The following is a 26,766-nucleotide window of genomic DNA, read 5'->3' as shown; positions in this document are numbered from 1 at the left end:
AAGATGAACTAATGGAACAAAAGAGAGAATGTGTAGAAGGAAGAAAGGAACATCAGTGCCTATCGCTTCAGCACTTTGATACAAAGACTACAGTGTAATATATACTTCAGCTTAATTTATACAGCAGTATTTAGAAGGCCTGAAGCACATACAGCTCATAGCACTACTATGTGTGTGTTACTCTTAGAATACCATGAAAGAATCATCTTTGGGGACAAGAGAAAGACCCTTGTCTCCGGGCTACCTAGCACATGAAATGTCTGAAATATTAAAAAGTCCATTCCCTTCTTGAAGGTGCATTGCCTTCCAACTACAACTGAACTAGATGTGGGTTACTTCAAGGAACTTTTCTAGAAAACGCTTTACCATCTGTGAGGTAACACTGAAGTTGAGAGCATTCTCCAAAACAGTGCAAAAATGAAAGAATTATGACATTTAACTGCAACAAAATTCAGTTCGCAGTTTATTTTGATTGTGGCTTGCTTTTTTTCTTTGATGATGCAAATAGTATCCTTGGAGGAGGGCAACTGAAAGTATTTGATGTAACTAGGAAAGAAAGATGTATTTTACATTCAAATGCACCAAAGTAGTATAAGAAATAATTTAAAGTGAAAAGAAAGCTCCATTAGCATTGAAAAACAAATGAAAGCTATCATCTCCCCCCATTCAAATTAAAGGCATGACAGGCTAAAGGATTATGGTGCCAAACTGATATTGCAAATGAGAAGAATATTCCTCCCACCAAGTGACATGAACTGACCTGAGTTTATTATCAGATTTTTAATTTTCTTTTTCAATATGGAAGATTGTAGCAGCACAAAATGACACCATTGATACATCACTTGTCTTGCTTTTGCTGCCTTTCAGCAATGCATTTATTTTGATAAGGAAAATCCACACACATTAAAATCATTTTTATTTTTCTCAATTTTTGACACCAAAAGTGAATGTCTTATGTTACAATTCCCTATAGGATGGACACAAGTTTAACTATTTGGATTACTCAAAAAAGCAGTTTAGAAGGAAAAAAAACATTAAACAGGAAAAAAACCCCAAAACTATTGCTTTGCTACAAATTACCATGTTTGTCCCAAAGTTCACAGAAAGTAAAGCTTCCCCATAGCTATAATCTACACAATAACTGTACCTAGAGTAAAAAGATATTTACTATTATCTAATATTCTCAGCTTTTTATAAGTAGCACTTTAAGAATAAGTAGTATGATTTATTGCAATTTTGTACCAAGCAATAAGACTGAACATCTGTATGCTGCAGATTTAAGCACACCAAAAATGTATACATTCACTTTAAAAAAATTTTTGCTTATCACTCTTCATTGGTAGTAGTGAAGTCAGCTGCCTGCTCAACCAAGTTACACAATAGAGAGTGTTTCAGCATGCTTCCACTGAGAAAAATAGTCAATGGCATGAAAGTAGTAAATCTCACCTAAAAAGATGAAACTGTAGCAGAAAATGCAGCAATGCCCTCTTCATACAAGAATAAAACTTCATATGGAATTTTCACACTTGGAGAATACTTTTCTACATGAATATTTAAAGATAATCACATAAAGCTGTGTTGGAAAGACCTCGCTTTTTTAAAAAAGAAAAAAGACCACTGGTAAGGTTGGAATTTAGACTGCTTCAGATAACAATCTTGACCCAAAAAGTATTTTAGTAGCAAATTATTATGACGTAGTTTTTATTTCCCACACATATTACTAATAAATAAGTTCCTCTAAGACATCTCTTGCCAATTAGATTTGTATTCAGCTCCTACAACACTGTAAGCACTAAAATGAAGTGATACATTTAAATGAAGTTACACTTAAACGGAGTTACCAATATGATACCAAGACTTTTACAGAAATGCAAACAGGTTTACAGTTACATTTACTAAAAAGTTACAGTAATCTACAGAAAAGGTTGCTGTTGTACTCTCTCTACATCCTAAGAGATCAAATTCAGTTACGTTGTTACTGAAAAAATGCATAAAGAAATGCATTTCCCTTTATCCCATGTTAAAATCCTTCTCCGCTATAATCTAGAGACAGAAGTACAACTTCTTTTCTGTACAAAGGAAAAGCTTTAAAAACACAGCTTCACATTTTACTACATTTTTGCCCTTCTCAGCTTCCAAGTTCTTGCAAAAACAAATATACATTTTCTCAAAAGTGAATTTAAAGGATGTCCACATTAAAAAAATAAAGCCTACAAAAAGTTCAAAGATTTTAAAAAATGTTACTCCTATGGCAGTGATCTCCTACTTGTCCAAAGTCCAGAAAGTTACCGATGTCCATTTAATATTATCTTTCTTCATTTATCCAATTTATCAGGTTCCAATCACATTATTTGTAAGAAGTCCTTGAGCCGATGAGAGGGCAGAAGAGTTCTCTACAATTAAAAAACAGGAGATCAAATCGGGTGTGCCTTTCAGAAAGATATTCACTCGGCACTGCCCGGAGTGACCATTTTCAGGTATTTAGAAAAAGGATTTCCTTGATTAGTTTCCATTGACTGGTAAACCAAAAACATGAAGACTGAAACAACAACAAAGAGAAGAACTTTTATCCACAGGGCAACTGGACGTTCTTTTTTTATTGGTGGTTTCTCCGACTTGATGTCAGCCGAGGTACCATATTTTGGTGCATACTTAGAGTAACTTTCCTCCAGTATGAAGTCACTGTGCTCTAGAGGCCGGCTTGCAGCTCCTTTGATTGGTCTACGGCAGCTAGCACTGTTAATAAAAAAAAAATTGAAAAAAAAAAATAGTTGAAATATTGCATATTTAAAAGAGCAATCTAAAGTACATAGGGAAGTTTTAGTATAACTAAAGAACATAATTATTTCTGGTGAATACAGTACCTGTAATACTATTTTTGAAGCTTGACAGATGATAGACATGTTAAAGTAAATTCAGTGTTCAAGCAAACACTCTTTGAAAAAAAAAATCTCAAATGCTACTTCACCCTATCCACATAGAAAGGATAATAGGCAATCAATCTGTAGAAAGTTTCTCCCTCTATTTACTTTTGTAACAATTACTTATGCAGCCCCACTGGGTTTTCTAAACACAAGATCATCTCTGGACAGTAAAATATCGACTGATGGCTAAGCCAATAAACAAAGCCAGAAGGCAAAGCAGTAAGGATTAAAAAAACCCATGTACACTGCCAAGTTCTTATATATACAAGGAGTACCCATATATGATTTTTATTTAAAAGAAAAGAAAAAAGTGGTAGGGATTTAACTAGACCTCAAAACAGGAGAGCAAACTTGAGTGGTCAGCAGATCCACTATGGAAGTAGCAACTGGCACTATATATTCTCCTTATGGTTAAGACTTTATGCAATTGCAGTTTAAATTGAAGCTATAATTAATGTGTTGGAAACACAGGAGATGGTTTCACAGCTTAACACTGGGAAACTTTTTCTCATATCCTCTAAACAGAGCATATTTTTTTAAATTGCCTAATTAACCAGAGGGTTGCTTCAATCTTTATTTAAAGATGAAAAAAAAAAGCCCAAACAAAAAAAAAAAACCCAAAACACACAAGTTAGCCTTTCCTAGATGCCATGCTTATTCACACCAAGAGTAATCAACATGACTGCCACTTAAAGTAAAAAATAGGGTATCTGAAAGTTCTTTCTGGCTTTGCACAAGAAAACTCAAATATAGGTTGTGAGATCTTTCCTTAATTTAACAGCAGTCACATCTAGCCCAAAACTTAAATATTGTAAGCCATTACTACAGAAAAGCCCTTTCCATTTAACTTTCACCATCCAGAAATTCCAGTAATAATTCCTACTATAGTACCACCCTATTCTCCCTCCTCTAATTTAAATAAAGAGGGCGCTGTTTTGGTAACAAATCTAGGTATATAGAATGGAAGAACAGGTGGCTGGTCACAAATGTCACTGAGCCAGAGTGCAAAAACTGTTCCTCAGAAAGCTATCTATATAATCAAAAGATATTTCTCAGCTTAAATAGGTTTACAAGAACTGAGAATAAAAGCCCCCATAAGCCTTAGAAATACCTAATTCCTGTAGGTGTTGATACTTCATAAGGGAACAGTTCTTTAAGAATATCTCTTTCTACTCTTCTTTCTTCTGTAGTTCGCTCCAGCACCTAGAAAACCAAAAACAGTTAGAGGCTGGACAGCAAAACAAAAAGCTTCTGCATAGCTATCTCAGTGACCACAACCATGTGCAATTTGTAAGCATGAATGAATCACCCAGTGACATTCAAGAAGTTTACTTCTTGCATTTTAGAAGTTTGTTTAACCTTAATTATTGGCAGGCAGCTGGTCACTTTTGGTGTCTTAAAGCATTCAGTGATCTCCTCAGTCTCCTTTAAGATAAAGAATAAGTTGTGTAAATCCTATAAACCTGCCAGCCGATGATGTAGATGATCAAAAAAACTTAACCATCACCTCTATCATGGCTGTGTTGAGCACATCACAGGACTGGTTGTGATTAACCTGATTTAAAAAGCACTGACGTGGGCAATCTGTCTCTTCTTGCTGTAATAAACCATACCACATTACAGTAAAATACTGACTGAAAAAACCCATCAGCAAGTTGGAATATAACATCAAGTTTACTCACAACCTTCTATTTGACAACTAAGTCTACATTGCAGTCATACTGTAAATGAGGTGTTAATAGCAGCTTTATCTACAGCTACATGAACAGACAAACAGCATCTTGCAATGTAAAATTCCACAACATTACAGTATTACATCAATACAATTACATATACTTGCAGGTGCTTTAGACAGTTCTCCAAGAGATATAATTTTTGACAGCTTGAATAGGTTAACAGTAAAAACTCTTTGTTGATAACTGACAGGACTCTACAGATGTTTTTTAATTCAGGCATTTGGTCTAAAGTAATTATACTACTTGATTCCCTAAATTAAAGCACATTGTGTTTTTTCAGGATAAGCTGATTTACAAGCTCAAAGGGATATAACCTAAGTCTACTCTACTTTGAGCTATTCAAAGAATTAAAAAAATATATACATTTTGTTTAGAAAAACAGCAGCACAAGGAGAAATAACACATTAAAACAGATTTGTCTTAGGAAAAAAGAAAAAAAACAGATTTTCACACACACACACATCCCCCTACCCCCAAAAATCTGAAAGAAGATAAAAATAAGTTTATATTCTTTTATGTCATATGACAACACTAATTTATTTTGATTGGTGTCACCTGGGCAATGACATCCTCCACCCCCTCTGTACTAAGAAGTAAGCACATACACACAAGAACTTTGTTCACAGAGTAAGCAAGAGCAAGCTAAGTTTTAATTTATTTACTTCAGCTGTCACCAGTGGTTTCTTTGGTGTTCTTCTGGGCATGTCTGAGAGTTCACTGACTGACAGTGTAGGAGCTGCATGCTTGAAATTTCCAGGCACCCTATTGCCAACCTGCCGAGATTCAAAATTGTTCAAACTCAGAAACAGCCAAAATACAAAATGAAAAGGGGCAAGGTGGCAGAACCAAACAACAAAACCTTTAAGTGCATTGAATATATGCATGTTAGAAGTTAACTCAAGAAGGTTATGTAACAGACTCCAAGATAAGCAAAAGGAAACACACTGCTTATCATTCCAAGCAGTTTCTTTTAAGCCATTTAGGAACATATAAGCTATTTAGTTCACAAGAAAAGCCAAATATAAAAGCAAATATTCTGCATGTACTTAAATAAATTAAGAAAATATCTAAGCTTTTAAAGTGGTTCTTTTCAGCCCTCCCCGCAAAAGACATTAGATGGGACCTAGGTGTTGACCTAGTCTCATCTCAAAGTGAACAGTATTAGGTACTAAAACAGATACTGAATGTGTTTTCCAAGACTACTGAACAGTCTTACTTCCCTTAAAACAGTAGTCTATTGGTCGAAAACAGAATGATTCTGTCAGTGTAGATATGTTATAGAAGAATACCACAATTGATTAAACATATTTACTAGGGTCTCGTTGCTTGCAGCCAATATAGTTTCATTTATGGTAGTACTCTCTGATATTACAGCATCATCTATAGGCAACTGTGCTGTAGCTTCCACCTGTTTGTTTAAAACAAACAAAAGACAACAATTGAATAAAAGAGCCACTGGGACCCTAAGAGTGAGAGAAAAAAAAAAAAAGCTTGTCTATTATAAAAGCCTCTCATCACCCTTTTTCTTGGTGTTCTTCTTGACCCTCTTGTAGACTCCCTAGAAAATGCCTGCAGAGGTCCACTTTTTGAAGATCCACTTGTCCAGACAGTCTCAGTAACTCCATCTTGAGAATAGGTCTATTCAAGTATCAAACACATGATCATATACATGAAAACCAGCTCCAAACATTGGATACTCACAACCAAAAGCCAAAATAGCATGCATACTCCAAAAGCAACATGTCTACAATAAAAAAACTGTGGATCCTAGTACATTCAATGATGAATAGCTAGCTAGATTAGTAGTGTTGACCATAATACTTAGATTTGAGCACACTGTTGTTCAAATACAGAACTGAATAGCTAATGCCCAACAGTAAAACTGCTAATTTGCTCACTGCCCTAGAATGAGCTAACACTACAAGGAGTTATATCAAGTCTTAGACAGCAGACATGAAGTTTTCAGGCCCATTACATTTCCTACATACACACACAAAAATGAATCTAGGAGCATAAGCAGAAAACATCACCTTGCTCTTTACACAGACAGGGTTCTATTCTCTCAAGCAGATTTGGGCACAGTTTATGCACAGCCACCTACATTTCAACAGGAACTAATCTTCAGCCACAGAGGTCAGGGAAAGACAATGACCTTAAAAAGCTTCTGCATATAGGCATGAAACTAACAATTTTCATATAACAGCAGGTTAAACAATCTAGCCTGACACAGATCTCTCACAAATCGAAGTAATAGCATGAAGCAGCAAACTTTTATAGCCTGTAACAAACACATCATTCCCTATGCTGTACTGCAAGTTTCATGCTCAAAGCAAATATTCCCCTCAAAACTAATTCCAAGATGGAAAGGGAGATTCAGATCTGCTTCTTCTAGATTACACACAAGATCTTTTTTTATTTGGTTAAGTTTAAAAATAAAAATTATTACTTTTTTTAATACTTCTATCTTTGCATATTAATATACAATGATGTATTATCGAGTTTTTGGAAGTTACACTCACTGCTGAATAAAGTTATACACTGCAATTGTCAGTTACAGATTAAATAGTGGAAATTACTTCACTAGAACAGCATAAGCCCCAAAACAGTGTGTTAAGAGAACAGGCTGAAAAGTATTTATTAATTGAGAGGGGACAATGAAACTAGAAGCTGAGCAGCTTTATGGTTCTATGATAATTTCTGTATAACAGCTACTACATACCCAGCAGAGGGAGCACTCTGTGCACAGTGTTTCACTTCAATCCAAAGTCACTAAAGTACTTCATAAAACAAATGCATAGACCTCAGGTCCAAACAGATTCAGATTTTTTTTTAATTGTAGATTTCAGTTTAATTCTCAAAAATTCTTTACAATTTTAACATACTTTTGATGAAACATCTCCTAACCTCTTCTTAAATATTTACCAGATACTGAATTGTCTTCCTTCTTGCAACCTACAATCACAGTTCAGCACCTCAACCCAATACACTTTCTATTTGAGAGGTGTTCTTTAGAAGCTTAGAGAAAAATAATACTAATTTCAGAATGTTTCTACTCCAATATAATCCACTCAGGAAAGCAGAAAGGCAAATTCACTCATACTAGTAACAAAGAGCTCCCCATTCTTGACTATTTGATTAAGAATTACTTATCTTCTAATGAAAAGTTAGAAGCACTTCACTAATACCTGCCTCTTCAGATGCTACAATCATATATTTTAAGTACCAAGTTTCAATATTTTTTTCATGAAAAGTCTAGGAAAAGCCAGAATCTACTGCATAAAACCAGACTTCAGTAGAACACAGTCAACAGACAAAAAATGAAGAAATAAAACTTGTTGTCTACAGTTATAATTATCCTCACTGTCAAAGGAGCAGGGCTCTAATCCTATGAAAATGTAACACTCATGTTAGGTACACCAATACCCTGTATGTAACCAGAGAAACTACAACGGTGTGGTACACAAGAAGTGTTCAGCACGTGCTTCTAACTGTCAAATAACTCAGGAACAGTGGAGCTATAAATTATTACCCCAGCTATCACTTACCAAGTTACTATACCGGTAGTAAAAAAAAAAAAAAAAAAAACATATACAGGGAGGAATAGGAGAACACAGCACACGCAGAATGTCACGGTACAAAGTTTCAGGAGAGAGACTAGTTCTACATTGCTTCTTAACATGTACATGGTTTAGCCTGCCTCCTTCTGTCCAATGCCATATACTATGATGTGTCAGGCTCAGTTTTGAACTCCTACTCTAGATTCACCTACTGGATTAGAAGTGGGTATTTAAATTAGGGTTTTCTGCCAACTTTTCACTATGAGGAGGTAATTAAACATAAACAGCTGACCTCAAGTTCATCCAGCCCTCCACAGCTGACTGCTAAGACCCATATGCCTGCTCAACCTCCCCACCCAATTTCTTTTGCAGCAGTCTGCCTAATAACTATCTATCTATTTGCACTTTCTTCTTAAGAGAACAGCTACATCCAGCCATATCAAATGACAAAGAGTCTTGTCAGCTATGTATGTCTGGTCTAACACCAGTGCTGTACAGGTCCTAGACGTAACTAGTAACTGCTCACACCACATTGCCCACCAGCTCAGCCTCACCATCCTTCAGACACTCCATCTTTGAGCCAATGCCACACAGTGCACAACAGTTGAAATAGTTCTGCAGAATGAGCATAGTCCCTTGACACATTGGAAAGAAAAAAACCTCCACGTTCTGGTTTTGTTCTCAGTAAAATACATGACTACACACATTTGCTAGCCAAAAGCATTAAGTTGTTCTTGGCTTCAAGCAGCTGCAAAATTTTACTTGGGGTGGGTGGGGCTGTTTGTTTTGGGTTTTTTAGATGGTTTTGTCTCTTTGCTGTACTTAAAAAAACAAAACAAGAAACAATCAGAAGTTCAAAGGTAAGAGGTTTAATAAACTAAAGAGCTTCTAAGAAATTTGGAAATTTTGAAATTAGGTAACTTTTTGATTATTCCTTTGATTAACTCCTGGTAATTAAAATAGGCAAGTTGCAAAATATTGCATCTGTACAACTGCAAGACAAAACAGTAATGTCCTGATACTAATACAGTGAAACTGGATGACAAAAAACTAAGTAAACAAATCATTCACCTAAAATGCCACAAAAATACCTCACTAAATCTCTTTTATTCTGTGAGTTCCTGAAGACTATAAGTTTTGTTTGTTGACAGCAGAATTAAATATCATTATTACACTGAAACTGGCAGGAATTTCTGGCAGAATAACCATTTTGAAAAAAGTAATTCTTAAAATGCAAGAACCTAAAGATTAAGATGCTCATTATAAAGACCATTACAAGCAGAAGTTGCCTGAACAAATTCAAGAATATTTGGTGCATTAAACTATGTGTGAGTTTCAATTTTTTGAAATAAAATCTGTTCAGCTTTTACCCTAAAACTCCAACATAAAATAAGCAAACTAGTTATGGATCTCCATAACTGTAATTCCATTACTCAAGGTCATATAGCAGCATTTTACATGCTTTAAGTGACATCCATAGCTAAAGCATGCATCCATATCTAAAGCAGCAAGCACCTGGTCTACACGTGTTATTTATTCTTTTTCTTCATAGGAGAAGTTTTTCAACAAATTGAGGTCTACTCTAGTACTGCTGCTACAAACATAGTTGAAGAAAAAATATTATACAGACTGCTAGCATATGCGTATACACACACCTATACATACTGGCATGTACCCAAATACAGGACTTCACATGTTACATTTAAATGAGTCATTAAACAGATGTATACCTATATTTACAGCTATCTAACCATATATATGCATTCAAAAACACTTCTTAAACCCCCAGAAAAACTACACATCCCTTTTTCCAAATTTTTTTTTTGAGTAACCACTGCTTTTATTAAATCAAGTTGATTACAAGCATCCAACAGAAAGCCATCAGCCCATATGACTTAAAAATCTGTCACATTTCCAACACTAAACATATTAAGGCTGCCTACTATTCTTCTCTAGGAGGTGCTACAGCAGCTGGCAAGTCAGACAAACAGTGTTTAGCAGACCATAACTTTGAACATTATCAGACATGCTAAAAACAGCTGCTATAGTTAATTCACAAGATTTTTCATGCTATATTAGAACAAGCTTTCTAAAAGAACTTTTAAAAAGCAGCATAGATCATTTAGTCAAATGTGATGTTAAAAGTAGTAATGTGTGTAGTGAGCACATCACCTGCAGTTAGTAGCTGTTCCATTTGCTGCTATGATAAACTTACCTGGTTGTGTTCAACAACTCTTTTTTGTTTGAGTGGTACTGGCGTCTTCGTCCTGGTTTTCAGAGGTTCTCTCTTCTCAAGCCTCAGCTCAGTCTTCGGATCTGCAACAAGTTTTAATATAACTAGTTTCTATAATACTACTGGTTGTTGTACTAATTAAAGCCAAATGTATTTTAATAAAAATTCATTTGAAGAGGTAACTCATAAGAGTTACCATTTCCTTAAAAAGCTGTGAAACAGGTATATTTCTCTACTAAATGTGTAAGAACAAAAGATTTTGAAGAATAACCTTAAAATTATTTTTAAACACCGATCCACATATTTACATTTTGTGCAAAAGTCCTTTATTTCAGATAAGCCTTGACCAATCCAGCAGTTCCATTTAGAAACTGGTATCAAATTGCAATTCCTTTAACCAAAGTATCATTATTCTATTGATTGTAGTAAAGGTATTGAAGTCTGTGAATGCTTTTTGAAGTTGTTAGCTTAGTTTCCTCTAATATGTCCTTTTATATAAAACCCCATTTTTGATGCAGTAGAAAGGAGAGATTAGTAGTCATCCTACCAATAAGAGGATGCATTATTTCTACTGCTTTTCTAAAATTCTAGTAGCATTACACCAGCATAATTAAGATTTATTTATAAAAAAACTTTTTTTGGTAGGGGAGAAGGGAAATATTTGGGTTTGAGCTTTTTGTCCCCAACTGTGTGAACAGTTCAGTAATTATATGAAGCATATGTAATTATAATAAGTTAGCTGTCAGTTGTGATTGATTTATTAATGTTTGGGACAGCCAAGAGCCCAATCTCTAACATCCTTTCCCCCTTAAAAGTGCAAGAGACAAAAGTTGAAAAACGAGCCCAAGTATGCAAGGGAGATCAATTACTAGTTGTATTTCAACCCTTTCTGTCCTATGTCCATGGAAATTCCTGCAGAAACAAAAAAAACAAAACCCCACTCCCAAAACCAAACACACTAAATAAGCATCTTCTAAACACACTAAATAAGCATCTTCTAACACTCCATTAAAGTAATTCTTTAAAACCTGTGCTGTTTTTATTTTTTGTAAATTGCACAATGGTGTGTTTTCAGTTCCACTTCCCCACCACTACACTTTCTTGATACAAACTTGATATTAAAACCACAAAAAACACACCCAGCACCAACCTATCCACCCACCCCCAACTAAGTCCATAAGGAACTAAGCATAAAACGGGTTGAATCATAAGTGTTAGACATTAAACAAAAAAGAACAAACGTTTAATAAACAAATATCTATTCACTATTCCATAGTAAATAACTACTGTGAGTACCATAAGACAAAATCAGACTGGTACTCAAGTATGAAGTGTGCAGAACTTTGAAACACCCAATATGCAGTTCTCCTGTCTATTGCATTTACAGGCTCCAGCTGGGGGAAAATGGATAAAAGGTTCAGTAGCAAAAGGTTTCCTTTTCCAGAACAGGCACCTGGATCACTGTGCTGGTACTGCATGATCTAGTGCCTGACTGACATGGCCCACAGCAGCATCTTACAGCCTCATCCAACAGCAAGATCATACTTTCTTTAGGTTGTTTCTACTGCAAGTATTACTCATGTATAATTTGAATCGTTCCCATGCAGGTCTTACCTTCTTCATTGTCACTGTACTGGTCAGAATCATTGTTTCCATTCTGTCTGGTGTTCTCAGTAGCTGAAATCGCTGGGAGAGGCACAGGTGCCTTCACGTCAGGACCTTGTTCCATCAGTTTCAAAAGCTTTTTCTCATAAAGTTTCCTAGTAGTAGCTATAACAAGGAAGGACACATGCTAAACAAACAGTTTTAACCTTTCCTGACTTAACTGATAGAACTTGGCAGTTACATATTCTTTGGGAATTTCTGAACATAATGTTTTGTTTATTTTTAATCAGTTTGTATGGCCCAGAGGGTCTATATAGATAAACATACACCCCCTCTAGGTACACAACTCTGCCTCTAAGGCTTCTAACTTTTCAGTTTAAGAAAATTCTTAGATAAACTTATACCTCTTCGTACACTGGAAGTTATAGAAAGGAAATCTATGAAAAGAGAATTCACCTGTTTCTTAGATGTTTCGCTTCATATGCTGCAATACACAAATTGCTATTCCCTCACAAAAAAAATTAGCGAGTTTGATATTGCAAGGGCAACAATTTCCAGGCAGATTGCACTATTATTCTCCTAATTTCCCTACCCTGAAATTAATGCCCCTGCCTTTCCCTTGTTGGCAAATTCCACCAATAAGCATCAGAAGTGGTGCAAGCAAGCAGCAACAACAGAATGTTTTGCCTGCTGCCATCTAGCCATCAGGCTGGCTTGTCTGATCTAAGAGGACAGCATTTTAAATTTAGCACATACATCTACATCTGGACTTTGTGGGCAAAAATCTGTAGAGATGACTGGTACCTGAGCTATTAGCTGCAGGAAAGAAATTCTAACTTTTAAAATTTTCTGATAAGAGGAAACCACCACCTAAAAGAAATGGCAGCCTCTCAAGAAAGAGTCCATACCCTCTAAGAATTAAAGGCAATAAATTAGATCAAATGGAAATGCCTTTCCAGTGGACTAAATAGGTTCTTGAGCACTGTCCAAGAGGTACAGGATGAATGCAAAGGCATGCAGAATCAGCCAGCTGAAAGTATTACAGATAAGACTTTGAATACACACAGGACTGCAGGCTCAGTCAGGGACACTTCCATCCACCCAGAATTTCAAGAACATTCCACAGAAGGCTCTGCATACTACGAACAACTGTTTTTTGAAGAGTTGTGCAATCAAATTCCCTTGCCTTTAGGCTACTGCACAATGTGAAAGGCGGGCTTTGATCCCACATCACAGATGAGTGCCCAAGGCAGGAGATTAGGCTGGGGTCAGGACTACTCCTGACATAGGCTAGCACACAGGACAGAATGCTAGGCTAGAAAAAAAAAACACTAGCAAAGGAAAACATTACTGCACAATACAGTGAGTAGGAAATGCTCTAGGGAAAGGGAAGTTCCCTGTTCTCATTCTGCTCTCAATACTATGAGCTCATTATGTAAGATGTATTTGCTATTTAAGTGGGCCCAGATCTAAACCTCTGTATCAGAAGACCTAACTATCCCAGCACTGAACTTTAACTAATAGTTACACAGCTTCAGAACAGAAGTTGGAACATCTCCAGGTGGCCTAGAACACCTGAAGCAGACTGCAGACTTGCCTACCTGCAATGCTTCAACACTTCTCAATGTAAACAGTTCACCGAAAGTATCCTAGGTGGGAAGTATGACTGCAACAGTACCAGTAATAAAAAGTAACTGTATCAGGGAAACTTCACAAGTGAGGTTTAGTGAGAAATAAAAAAAAGTTAGTATCTACTAGTTCAATTGACCTACCTACAATTGGGCCAGGATTTACTCCATACTTCATAAGTTGCTCTTGAAGGTCTTCATTACTCATCTCTGTTATATCGAGGTCATCCTTCTCCTCTGGTCTGGGTTTGTCAGTTTTCTTTGTAGCTTTCTGAGAGCAGGAGGGAGAAGTGAGAGACAGGGTGTCTCCAGTTAATACTGAACAACACACCTTTTTCTTCTAAGGGAGCCAGAAGACATAAGAGTACTAAACGTATAAACCCAGAAGAAATTAATTCTGTTCTCCCCCATGATCACTATTAAAGCTTATGTGAAACAGTACAAACATTTACACCTACTAAAAAAACATGCACAGGTTTTCTACTTAGGAAGGAAATACCCATAACAAGCCTCCTCTAGAGTTAAAAAAAAAAAAAAAATCACTCATAATTCTGGTCTTGTGCTCTAATTTGAAGTTCAAGTATACAGCGGGAGGAGACTGCGATTGGAGAAGCAAGCTTCTAGCAGTTTCACCATCCCTACACAAAATTACAAATATTTATGTTACATTTGCATTTCTTTGCACAATTTTTCTACTTGATAGGACAACATTCCTTCCTCTAATGATATGGAACAAGTTCTTTAGCATCTATAGACTTTCAACCAAGTTTCCAAAACCCCTATTCCTACTTGTCCTGTCATTCTCTGTGAGATTACATGATGCTACAACGCAAGTGCAGGAAAGGCAAAAAACAGAAACAGTCTCAAATTTTCAAAATCCTGCTTGTCTGCTTAGGCCTCTGTTAGAGCTACTTGTAGCTCTAACAAATTCTAAACCAAACTCTAGCAACACTACTTGAACACTTGGCAACACACCATCACCACATACAGATGCGTATCAAAATAATCTGCTGAGATGCTACTCCTAAATTAGGAGTTTCCGCTCGATCCAAACAGAGTGATCATAACATTTCTTCAGCGTGGGAAGCCTCTGTTACTACAATAGATATTGTGAAAGTGTCAAGGTAAGACAGAAAAAACCATGCTTGCATGTATGCACTTTACTAAGAAAGACCTTGATAACTGCTTTGAAATAAGTCATATCTATATCTCAAAGTTGTATTATAAAAACAGAAAATTCCTGCACTTAGCATTTTTCTCACCTCACTTGTTCAGAGTGCTTGGGGTTTTTTTTGTACTAACAAAAGACTAAAATTCAAAATACAAATAGGCTATAAACACTCGGTAGCAATTAACATGTTTTTTTCTTGTTGCATCTTTTAAGATAGCAACAAAACAATTTAAGATTATTTACATGAGCCAACAGTATCTATATAGCTATTAATGGCATTTCAGTATTTGTTGCATGCCAGCTTGGTCTTGCCTCAAATATCTTGGTATTTTAAAGTTAAGCAGGGACTGTATGAAAGTTTCCCAAATATATCTGACTGCAAATTTTCCTCTGACTCATGGATATTCCAGCACGATGAACTTAAAAATCAACTGCTGAAAAGCAACAGAATCTCCAAGAGATGATGGTATATCTTTATTCTAAGAAATAGACTCCAAACAGTCTGAAGAAAGTAAAGGGTCATTGAAGTGACAGATTTCACTAAAATCAGATTTACAACTCACTTTATCAATCAGTCCACTCCTAATTAGTTTTTGAAGCAATTGAGCCTTTTTACATAGCACACAAGAAGCAATTAACCTGCAGCTGCACGAGACTGTTACTCACTTTTGAACATGCTGGTCATAACATCATGCCACATTAAATATTGCATTAAGTTCAATTTCATATTCAATGCGTTTTTTTTCTTGACTACTGAACTACTAAAACAGAAAAAAGTTCTGAGAAAAATGCTGGGTTTTCTTGTTGAGCTCTGTTTAGACTAATGACAGCTCTGGTGTCTGCCCACACCACCAAGCAGATTAACCAAGATGCTATTCCATATTTCAGAAGAAAACTACTGTAGTGCAGGAAATTGACATTGCAATGACACTTCAGAGAAACTGGAAGCCTAATATAATTTCTCCTCCTTTGTTCACTTAGAGACCACAGAAGATACTATAACAATATAAACCAGCATTCTGGATGCTTTACAGAAATCTTAGCCATCAGAAATCTAACTGCAACTAATGAGTACAAGGGGACTCTACTACAAGTAAACTCACATATTACATGGTTTCTTTGCAGCTTTTTCCTTCAAAATACCGTTTCACCTTTTCTTGCACTACTGTCACAAACAGATCATCAAAATAGCCAGTTTCAGCAAAGAAAAAGAGTAGGGAGGGGATGAAGAAAGTTGAAATCTGTGTTCTTCAATAAGTGGACCAGATGCCTTCATTTTGTGTTCTACAAGACCACAGCTTTTACTTTCGAACACCCATTCTCCTTAGAGCAGGAGCAAATAACTTTCTTGGTACAAGCAGAAAGCTGCCATTTAACCATTCAGTGGACCACAAGATGAGTCCCTAGAAGCATAAGGCAGGATAGAAAAATTTCTCATACCTCAGGTGTGGTATGACAGCATTAACTTCGGCAACAACACTAGCTTTAATTACCACTACTGTTATAGTATAATGCACCACTACACTTCCTGTGCATTGTGACAACTTATCCACTAGACTACACCATGACACAGATCAAAAGAGCTAGCTTAAGAGTTTAACACTGCAAATTAAAAACAAACCCAAAAAACCCCACACCCTCGTTTACCTGTTCTATGATCACTAGTAAAATTTGTCTTACTGTGGTGCAGAGATGAAGCGCTTAAAATTGAACTGTAGAAATATCCAGGATTTGCCAAACTAGGTGGTGTTGCTGACCACTTTGCCCACAATGTAAATATTTTTGTAATAATACACCCAAATCTATGTAAACATTTTTGCAATGATATACTCAAATCAATAAACTCTTATCTGAAGATCTTCAAATCCCATCCAGAGCTCACAGCATTAAAAAAATATTTCTAGTCATTGCTGTTTTCTAGAAAACAGAAGATGGAAGACTGTGTGCATACTTCACCTGAGAGAGATTTGTTCACATCAGAGATAGCAATTTGGTAGTGGTATCTGTCAGGCTCAGTTTCCAACTGCCTAGGAACTAACTCATCAAGCAAGTACTGAAGTGAATTATAAGCATGGGGCTGCCACACAGTATTCTCAGTACTAGAGCCACATAAAAACAGCAGCATAAGAGAAGCTCATCTTCTCCAGGTATCATCTCTTGACAGCATAAAGCTTACACATTCTTATGCTAGCAAGAGCAGAAGATGTAAGCAACCAGAATTCAAACTTGGAAGCTACCTACCCCTTACCTTACCTTAGGCATTCCTGCTGAATAGAAATGAACAGCCAGAGACCAGCTTAATCAGACAAACTTCATAAGCACCTGTATTAGTCCTAGCACGGTCCCAAAGACAAGCATAAGAAACACGTTGAAGAAGCTGTTAAATAATAAAACCAACAACTATGGGACATAATCTGAAAACTATTTTCAAATCCCAAGTTAAATGGCATTTACGTCAGGATACACAATGACTTTAATCTCAAACAGGTGCAGCTTCATCACAAGATGCAAAAAGGGTCAGTGCTTATTTACCATTTCTCAGAATGAGGTTAAGATATGCTAAGGAAGTCCAAATCACACCAATAGAATGCTGTTTAATTTTCCAGTTTGCAGAGATCCCTCTGGTAACAAATAACTATTTCTCTTAGGAGAGGTGAAGATAAGGAACTGGATATGCAAAGTGCTAATAATAGATTTATACTGTGAAATAGATAGGTCTTTATTTCCCCTTATACTTTTTATTCTACCATGCACAATTTTCTTTTTAAAAAATCAAGCCCTACTCAACTTTTTAACCTTAAAGGTCAGGAGACACTATTTACCAAAGCTACAGGACAGACAAAATAAACAATGGAAAAGAAATTATGCAGTAGCACTTCAAAGATACTGATACACACAACTTAAGGAATTCACTACCTTTTAACCATAATTAGCAATTGTCAGACTTAGAATTTCCAAGCCTATGTACAGTAACAGTCATAAATGATAAGATAATGGACTATTCAACCCTTTCACCCCCTTCTCCTCCCAGACACAAATTCCCATGTTACTTGGTGAAGGAAATGTACCCACTCAAAATCTGAAGGTACAGAACAGCATGGCAGGACTTCTCACTGTAGTGAGAATTACTTTGGTCATCTCATCCCTGCTGCCCACAGCTTTCTCTCAGCCAGCAGATGTGCACTTTTAAAAAGGCCACAAAGGATTTAAACTGTAGTCTGGGTGACATTTGTGTGGCACCCTCATAATTAGGACATACAGCCACACAGGAAACACCAAATAGATTCTCTACCTTCCCTGGGAATGCATAGATGCTTCACACTGCCTCACCTATCCAGTACACAATCCTCATAAACTACCAGTTTTACTATTGCTTTCTGTTTTCCAATAGAGAAGGGGTTGAAGCTGTTGTTACCTCAACTACAGATCTCACAACCACAGCACTCTGACTATGAAGAGCAGAAGCTGGTTATTTACTTGCTACTTGATCAAAACAAAAAACCCGAACAACTCAAACTCTTCTTTCATCCCCCAGTCAAAACAAGTATCTTTACCTGATACGTCTCTTGTATGACCTTTCAAATAAACCCTTCAGGTCCAGATGTTCTCATCATACCTTCATTAACAGGAGACATTTGACTGATCTTTTTCATATAATCACTTTAAAGGTCAAAAATATTACTCAATATATGTTTTAGAAGTGATTCTTCCAGAACATGAAATACACAATAATCTCAGTCATAATAATCTACACATTCTAAGCTCTGAACAGTTCCTGTTTGACAACAGCTTCTAGACAATATTTTTGGTACATGCTTTGAAATAATGGTCCTAGAGAGGCAAAAATGTAATTTCATAGTTACTTTTCCTGTGAGATATCTGTGCTGATATTCAGCCCATAACTAACCAGAACAAGGGACATTTATATGCAGATGGTTCACCCTGCAGCAAAACAGTGTCTTGCATACCTAGTCACTGTCCTCACACACCACTATGCTAAACAGGCTTAGGGGAAAAAAAGTTGCTCAAAAACATTAGTAGAGCTGGAGAAGCTGGCTCCTCCACACAATGTTATCAGACTAAGGAACAAATGCATGATTAAAAAAAAAAAAAAAAAAAGGCATGATTTTAAAAGCTTTTCCTCTTCTGGTAGGAATATATAGCCGAAGTGAGCTAGATGTTCTTGGGCTGGATAGGGCTAAGCCAGAAGATTGATGAATTCAAAACACATAATTTGCAACAGAATTCAAACTATGGGATTTTGTCTCTGCACAGCTTTTATCAACAGAAAATAAGCACCTAAATGCATTATCCAATACTCAGAAATCAGGAAAAAAAAACACTAAAATGAGCGGGTAGACAGTTCAAAATTACTAATGACTACAGTCATGTCAATACGCTAATGCCAATATTAAGAAACCTGGTGTAGCTTTCAGTGACTGCAGCACGGATATCCAGATTATTCCTCTGCACTCGTTGCCCATACCCATTTCAAGAACAGCGATGCCTGCCCCCTCTCAGGACCCCCTAAGGCGACCGAGTGACCCCGCGGGTGTCGCGGGAGGAGCCGCTGGGGGCGAGGCCCCGGCCCCGGCGCGCCCCCTGGCGCCCGGCCCCGCCGGCAGCGCTGCCCGCGGCCCGACCCCGCCCGCGCGGCCCCACCCTCCGACTGCTCGGCACACGCGGGGACTGCACTCACAGACGCTTCTATTTGCTCGTAATCAAGGAAAGGGCGAAACTGGCCCAGAGTGGGGTGGGGGAAGGCCAGTTCCTTTATTTTATTCCTCCTTTCCATAAGTCCTCGTAGTTCCAGCTTCCCCCCTTGCCCCTTATTTCTAACTTCTTTCAGGCGTTTGAGTGTTTTCCCTCCTGTCCTCTCTTAAGAAGATATTTTGCTTTGATTTTCCACCAGAATCCCAGTCTCCTGGGACGTCAGACTTCCCTCACTCTTCCTCTTCTTTCCAAGTGTTCTGGGGGCAAATCGCTGTGGAGACACGGGTGCTAATCTTTTTGAAGGACAGGTGATCAGAGAAGCACCCTTATGCAAAAAGACATACAGGGACAACAGTTACTCAGGCTACAAACAGCTTCAGAACTACTCAAGTGGTACAAAGAAGAAAAGAAGCACACATCATCTAAGTTTGTTTTGCTTGGCAAGTATTGTTTGGGATTTTTCTGAACGTTTTGGCTTGAGGTTGTTTGTTTGGGGGGGGGGGGGGGGGCGAGGGGAGGGCGACAGGGCGACATAACAGGGCACAGCGGACCCAAATGTGAGCAACTCTCACTACATTATTTGCTGAAGTTCTGGAACTTCTGATGATACAGTTCTCTGATACTAACACACAAGATAAGCATAAATAGCACAGAGCTTTCCAGATATTGTTAACAAAAGACTAGGAGTACCACCCATTCTGTAAACATCAAAAAAGTCACCCATAATTGTTTAAACTTAACCACTGTGGAAAGGAAAACTCAGATCTAGGATAGGAACTAACAGTTCTGAGATGTTCCTCCTCCGACAAGCATGAAACAAGTCAGATTCAAGCTCATCCTGTTTTACTCAAAAACACCTTATGAATGCTAACAGCTAACACTCTAAGCCAGAGAAATGTTTGTTTCACTGTAACTGCAGTTAAGTGTCTGAAATAGACAGATATTAAGGTAAATAACTTGGCTTTAGAGAACTCTTCCTCTTGAAGTTGCAGTTTTCAATTTTTTAATTTAAGAACTGTTCTCTTGGACTTCTGAAGGTTAAAGCGTGAAAGACCGTCAAAGGACTCAGTTTCTCAGAACTCGCTTAACTAATGACCTTTGATACACAGTATCTAAGATACAATTAAATAGTTGTACTATCCCACACATTAGGATTCCGGAAGCTGATAATTATTATCCAAGTCTTTTCTCGAGACCAGACATCTTACACTTATCAATTACAAGAGTGCTCTCTCAATATATGCAAATTTAGAGTTCACTTAAGAAAAATTAAGAAGGAAATAACATTTTTCCAAATACACAAATTCCAAATGGCATCAGCTTTCCCTTTTTCCTTACATGTGTAAAGTCTAAGAAAACAAGTACAGTAGACGAACTGAACAGACACCAGAGGCGCTTTGCTATAAAACACATCCTAGAGGTATGAGCAGGACATCTACATTACACAGACCCTCTTTACACTAAGCAGTCCACTTCATTTAGCGAAACAAACCAGCTGTTCCCTCAAGGCTTCATCCGTTCATTTAGGGGCATTGACACCGAGTGTTTTACAACCGAGACAGCGGAAGGGAGTACTTTCCTGAGCAAGTTGCAACCTCGTGCAGTTCTCTTGCTTCGTTCCTCCAACACCGAAACAGCCTACTTAGGAGACCGCTCGTCAAGCTACAGTAAAGGCTTCCCAATTTACAGTCGGGGGACTGTCCCACTTCCCGCTCGCCGCCGCGCTGCCCCTGCTCCCCCGAGCCAGCCGCTCCGAAAGGCGCTCAGGGCAGCACGCATCCTGGAGGAGCAGCCGGCAGTCCCCGGCACCAACCCACCGTCCCAACTCATCCCCGACGCGGAGCGGCCGCCCGGCAGCGCCGCTGTCCCTCTCTCCCAGGCAGCGGGACCGTCCCGGCGGGGCACGATCCCGCCCTCAGCCGAGCCGGAGACTCTCCCGACGCCGTGCGGGGATCCCGGCGCGCTGTGCCGCTCTCCGAGCCGCGGCCAGCGGGCGGAGGCGGCCGGCCCCATTCGGGCGGGAAAGCGGGCCCGAGGCTGCCGGAAAGCCGAGGCGGCGGGAGGGGGAGGCAGCGGTACTCACCCGCCCGGCGGCGGCAGCACCGCGGCTCCGAGCACCGAGAGGTGTGGGCTCCCGCTCCTCGTCGCTGGAAAAGTCGGGCTGCGCGAGGACGGGCGGGTTGCGGGCGGTGAGGTGCTGCAGGTAGAGCTGCACGTACACGTCCTTGCGCTGCTCGCCGCCCGGGAGGCTCACATTGTTAGCGATCAGCTCGCTCTTCAGCTTCTCCTTGGTCAGCACCGACGGATCCGCCAGGAACTCGGGCATCGCCACCGGCCGCAGCCGCCGCCGCTCTCCCGGGAGAGGCACCAACAAAGCGCGGGGAGAAGGGGCGGGGAGCGGGAGGAGGAAGACTCGCTTGCTCCGCGCCAGGGACCAGCTCCACAGCGGGCGGGCGCGCGCACCGAGCGCTTCTTCCCAGCCGGCAATAAACCGCGCCCTGATTGGCGGGGAGAGCAACGAATCGGCCTCGCTATTGGCCAGCGGGCGGAAAAGAGGCGGGGCGTGCGGGAGCAGCGGCGTTGGTGCTTTGCGCGAGGGACAGTAACGCAGTTTAAATTCGGCTCGGGCGGGAGAGGCGCGTGGGGCGGCGCTCATGGGCGCTGGAGAGGGTGCTGCCAGTGCCCCGCGGCTCCCGGTGTATGCCGGGGCCCTTTCAGGTGACAGGTGTGCCCCCGCCGGCGGGAGCGCCCCTCCCTGTCGCGAGCGGCGGGGGAGGCGGTTAGCGCGATCCCAGTTACCTGCTGTGATCCCGGTGTCCTGCCGCGACACCTGCCGCCTGTGCGTAGCTGCGGCCCTGGCGGAGCGCACTGCGGGCGGCCGTCCCTCCCGCGCTCTGGCACCGCGGGCCGGGCGGGCACGGGAGTTCTCCGTCCTCCAGGATAACCCAACCCTTTAGCTGTCGGGCTTCAGAAGAAATCCAGCCGGGAAATCCGTAGCTAATCTGTTAGTGTGACTGCCACCCTTACGGTGACTTAAAGGCAAAAAAACCCCCAAACTTGCATCTGTGGTACCACAGTTTGAAAGGCGCATAGTAGTTTTATTTATTTTTTTGTAAAGGCGACTTCCAAAACGTCACAAGTGTCCCTGCTGGAGAAGTTCGATTGAGTTCAAGAGTGCAGTCTTTAAACAAGCGGGTTAAATCCTGTGTTTACACGCGGCTTGCTGGGAAACACGCACTGCTTCTGTTTTATGACGGGAAGGGTTTAGTGTTTAGATTTGACTATGTATCCTATACTTTTGAAAACTGCCTTGCAGTACCGCAGATAAGATTTTAAATGTGGCTATTTTAATTTTCCCATCAGTCATCAATCTGAAACAGGATTGTTGGTGTTTGCACCTACTCCCCTTTGTGTTCCAGAGACAGTTATAAATTACTTTTCGGGAAAGGGATTTCCAGTACTGATCTGTGCTCCATCAGCTGTTGTGGTGCCTGTTGTTCCTATTTACCTCACCGTAGCCTCAGTATCAGCTAGATGAAGGCGGTGAGGGTTATTTTTTTATGGCAGGTAATTTCGAGACAGATCAAAGACCCACCCATAAGCAGCCGGACGCTTCTCACTGAAGAATTGGTGTGGTGTAACAAAGTAATTAAGACAAGGGCGAAGCTTAGCTTGGGGCATTTAATTTACCTTGTTGTGCCAGTAGCTCTGTGAGGTGGCAGTCATTTGAAGTTCATTATAATTTGTATCTGAAAGCGTACATATTTACTTACATATTTAACCTGTTCAGTTCGCTTGGCAACGAGGCTGAAGAGTGGGTAGAAACATCTTCCTCCATTAACACCACACAAATACACAGTAAAAAGTAATGTATCAATGTGGATTGACTGCTATCACTTACTTTTAAGTTGAATGAAACAGATGGTTCTACCTATTTTTCATCATATCTTACCCAAAATTTTACCAGGTACATGGGTATTACATGACAGGTGTTTTGGAAATGCATAAAGGAAATTAAATTCCTCTTCAAACTAAAAGTACTTAGTACTAATTTAGAGCATAGATAGTATTTTTTTCACCTTGAAAAGCTTTTAGGTGGCTTGGAAAATAGTCTTTCCTCTGCCTTTAATAATTTGCGTCTTTTTCAGATATGGAATGAGTTGCACAGCATAGTTTAGAGAGATTCTTCAGCTATCGTGCTGATGTAAAAAAGAACCATTTCAACTTGTATCAAGTCTAATGTTTTAAAGCAGCATAAGGGGGAGCTGTGTCTGGGAAATTTTAGCCAAAGTGAAAATACAATCTGAAAAGTTGATGCAGTCACCATCTAACATCCCCACAGAAAATAATGGTACAATAGCCCTGAAGCTTGTTTTTTGGCAGTACCTCTTAGAAGAGTGCAGGCACCATTTGCAGCTCACTGTACTGTTCGGATCCTGCAATACAGTTGGTGCTGGCTTTTCTTGTCAGTCACAATTCAGGAGTGGAAGGAAGTACGACTAGTGAGCTTGAAGTCTAAATACATTGATGATAGTCCTGGTTTTAATGCATTAAGTGTAGCATTAAAAACTCCTACAGGAATATGGTATGAAGCAGTAAATCCCTTCAGTTACACTTCAGCTTTGGTCATAACAAATGGATGGGCCGATTTGCCTTATCTTGGTTCTGTGTTTTTCTGCTTTTGCTGTCAGATCAAACTAGCATAGAAGCATAAAGACAGCAAAAACTTATCATATGTTTTGGCTATTTGTTCAGACTCTAGTACAGTTGTGGAGCCACTGAGGTTGTGGGTCTGATTAACATTGCTTAAAGTTCATATTTACAGTCCATTGAAGTTTTGAAAGCTACTTTCCTCAGCTATAAAGAAAAAAAAGTATTGTGAATTAATTTCTTTGTTACATTGTTACCCTGATGTAACTGACACAGAATTCTTTTATTGGTTACCTTTAGTTGCTTCCAAAGCAGCCAAAACTATAGAAGTACAACATTATATTTCAGTGTCACTTCTTCAGAGCAATAGATTTCTCTGGGAAGCCAAGTCCCTAAACAGTCCTTGGCACAAAATTGTCATTTATTGGTTCAATGCTTGTTACTGTCACACTTTGGGATCAACAGGCATCGTCCAGGCAAGGTAAAGACAGGGAAAGTAGTATAAGAAAGCACTTAAGCATGCACATACATGATGATTGACATTGGAACCTACCTGTAGGTGTCACCACAATAATACAGCAGAGGATCTGCACCTTTGTTCTGTTTGAAGGACAAAGGAAGTCACATTTTGTAACATGAGGCAGCAGTCGAAGGAATTAAGGGAACGAGTTCCCTATGAATGAGCTCAAAAGATCTTTCTAATGTTGTTACAGTGGGGGGAAAAAACCCCACAAATATGAAGTCTCTGGTCCATGTGCCTATTCAAGAATTTGTTGTGTAAAGGTTGGAGCATGGTACTGTTGTTTTACCATGCCTTCTGTGAAGCTTTCCAGTACTTTAATATTTATCCCTAACTGCAAGTTCTGGTTTTCAAAAACCAGAATACCTGCCTCTACCTGAGAAACAGGTAGTTCCAATTTACCTATTGTCAGTATAAATGCTGACAAAAGCAAAGTTTAGGAAAAAAAGTTAAAATGTTGTGAGACTATTGCCATTTCCGGTGGTTAAAAAACTGCTCCAAGCTTGCCTAAAAATGTGAAATATGCTGAAAGGAGAAGCCAAAAAACCTTCCTTTATAGGACCCTCCCAAATGTCTGGAATTTCTTAGCTTTCCTGAGTGTGAGAAAGAGATTTTTCAAGCATACATTCATCTTTGGCATAAAAATACTGAATGCCTTTTAAACTGTCTCAGATTTCTTGCTCGGGTTTCCCTAAGTTTGTGATTTCTAACCTCTAATGCCACCCATAAAAATGAAACAAATAGTTTATGTTGCAGTATGCTGAAAAAAAAGATTTTTTTATATATGTGCATTCAAAAAAGCATCCTAAATTAAGTGGAGGGTCTGTAAAGCAGCCTATAATGAAGTATAGATGTATAATTTGCATTCATATGTAACATTCGCCTCACAACAGATAACATTGTGAAGACTATAAATTCATAGAAAAGGCATTTAAGCAAGTGTTATAGACATGCTCTTGTCTTAGACTGAGCTGATAAGGCAATGTAAAAAAGCTGTATGAAGTATTAACTGAGTGTTGGCAGGTTTCACTATGAAAATGATATTCCCTTTGAGAAATGCAATATAAACTGGAAAGCTTTGCTGGAAATAAAATAAGCAGTTCCCTAATATCTAGCACAGCATAACTATACTTTCTAGAGTCAATTATTTCTTTTCCACAATCTTGATTAATTTATAAAAATTAGGTGGCTTTTAAATAACTGTAGTTTTCTCATTAGAAATGTCTGGTCTTGAAGTAGAAAGGGAAAAGTGATAAGAAAGCAAGCATGCCTTAGTATAATGGAGCATATTGCTTCTAGAGCAGCTCCAGAGCTGGCAGCCACCAGGAAAGTTGCTCTGCCAGTGTCACCTGACACAGTGAACAGGTGAATAAATGGATGCCCAGCACTATATGGCTGTCCCTAGGGAAGGAAATTTGTACAACTGCTTTGAAACGTCTTACTGCTGATCTTGTGATAGTGAAGGCCTATACTGACAAGGGCTGAAAACAGAAGTGTCAGCTCCTGCTTAAGTACGCTGGCAAAAATGAAACGAACAGTTTTCAGGGTAGTTTCCTACACTGAATCATTTCCAAACAAGAATTATTTGGATATTTATTTCTGTAAAACACAGAAGCCATATTTACCATATATAAGCTATTACTTCAGCTCCACTGTTTTTTGAAGCTTAAGTGGATTTAAGTTTTTGTCTATATTCAGCTAGTAAAAATTTTATAAGAAAAAGCATCTGTGTTAAGAGGTCAGTTTATGAAATGCAGTATTTAAAAGCCAGGAAGAGATAAAAAGCACAGAAGCACATGGGCTGTTGAAATGCTGGTGAGAGACAAATACCCACTAGCTTACTTAGATGCCTTGGAATGAATGGAGTCAACCTGACAAAACATCTGTAAGGTCAAAGAGAACTATTATCCCCACTTCACCAATAGGAAATGGAGTGAGAGAGTTTGTACATAGCTAAGGCATGTTTAATTCTTTCATTTAGTTTTGAAACATCACTAGATGATTTTGATTTAGAGACAGTGACCTCTCC

General features: G+C 39.0%; 1 protein-coding gene across 5 annotated transcripts; it reads right to left on the bottom strand.

Annotated features, from left to right (window-relative positions):
• Nucleotides 1-842: 842 nt before the first annotated feature.
• On the bottom strand, nucleotides 843-22,065 carry TMPO (thymopoietin). 5 transcript variants are annotated; one of them, XM_088165085.1, is made up of 10 exons: nucleotides 21,651-22,065; nucleotides 13,828-13,954; nucleotides 12,065-12,220; nucleotides 10,433-10,533; nucleotides 6,179-6,298; nucleotides 5,973-6,068; nucleotides 5,323-5,433; nucleotides 4,432-4,521; nucleotides 4,036-4,127; nucleotides 843-2,736 (listed from the first exon to the last, which is right to left on the bottom strand). In XM_088165085.1, exons 1-10 carry the CDS (start codon nucleotides 21,891-21,893, stop codon nucleotides 2,445-2,447), a joined length of 1,428 nt encoding a protein of 475 aa, XP_088021211.1. In that variant the 5' UTR covers nucleotides 21,894-22,065; the 3' UTR covers nucleotides 843-2,444. The 5 variants fall into 5 exon arrangements, with proteins under 5 accessions (XP_088021211.1, XP_014745030.1, XP_014745038.1 ...); XM_014889544.2 differs by lacking the exon at nucleotides 4,432-4,521; XM_014889552.2 differs by lacking the exons at nucleotides 4,432-4,521; nucleotides 6,179-6,298.
• Nucleotides 22,066-26,766: the final 4,701 nt, after the last annotated feature.

The sequence above is a fragment of the Sturnus vulgaris genome, chromosome 5, assembly GCF_052056855.1.
Source record: "Sturnus vulgaris isolate bStuVul1 chromosome 5, bStuVul1.hap1, whole genome shotgun sequence".
Classification (NCBI taxonomy): Eukaryota; Metazoa; Chordata; class Aves; order Passeriformes; family Sturnidae; genus Sturnus; species Sturnus vulgaris.
The sequence above is the reverse complement of the archived record's forward strand: the minus strand, read 5'-3'. Positions and strand labels throughout refer to the sequence as shown.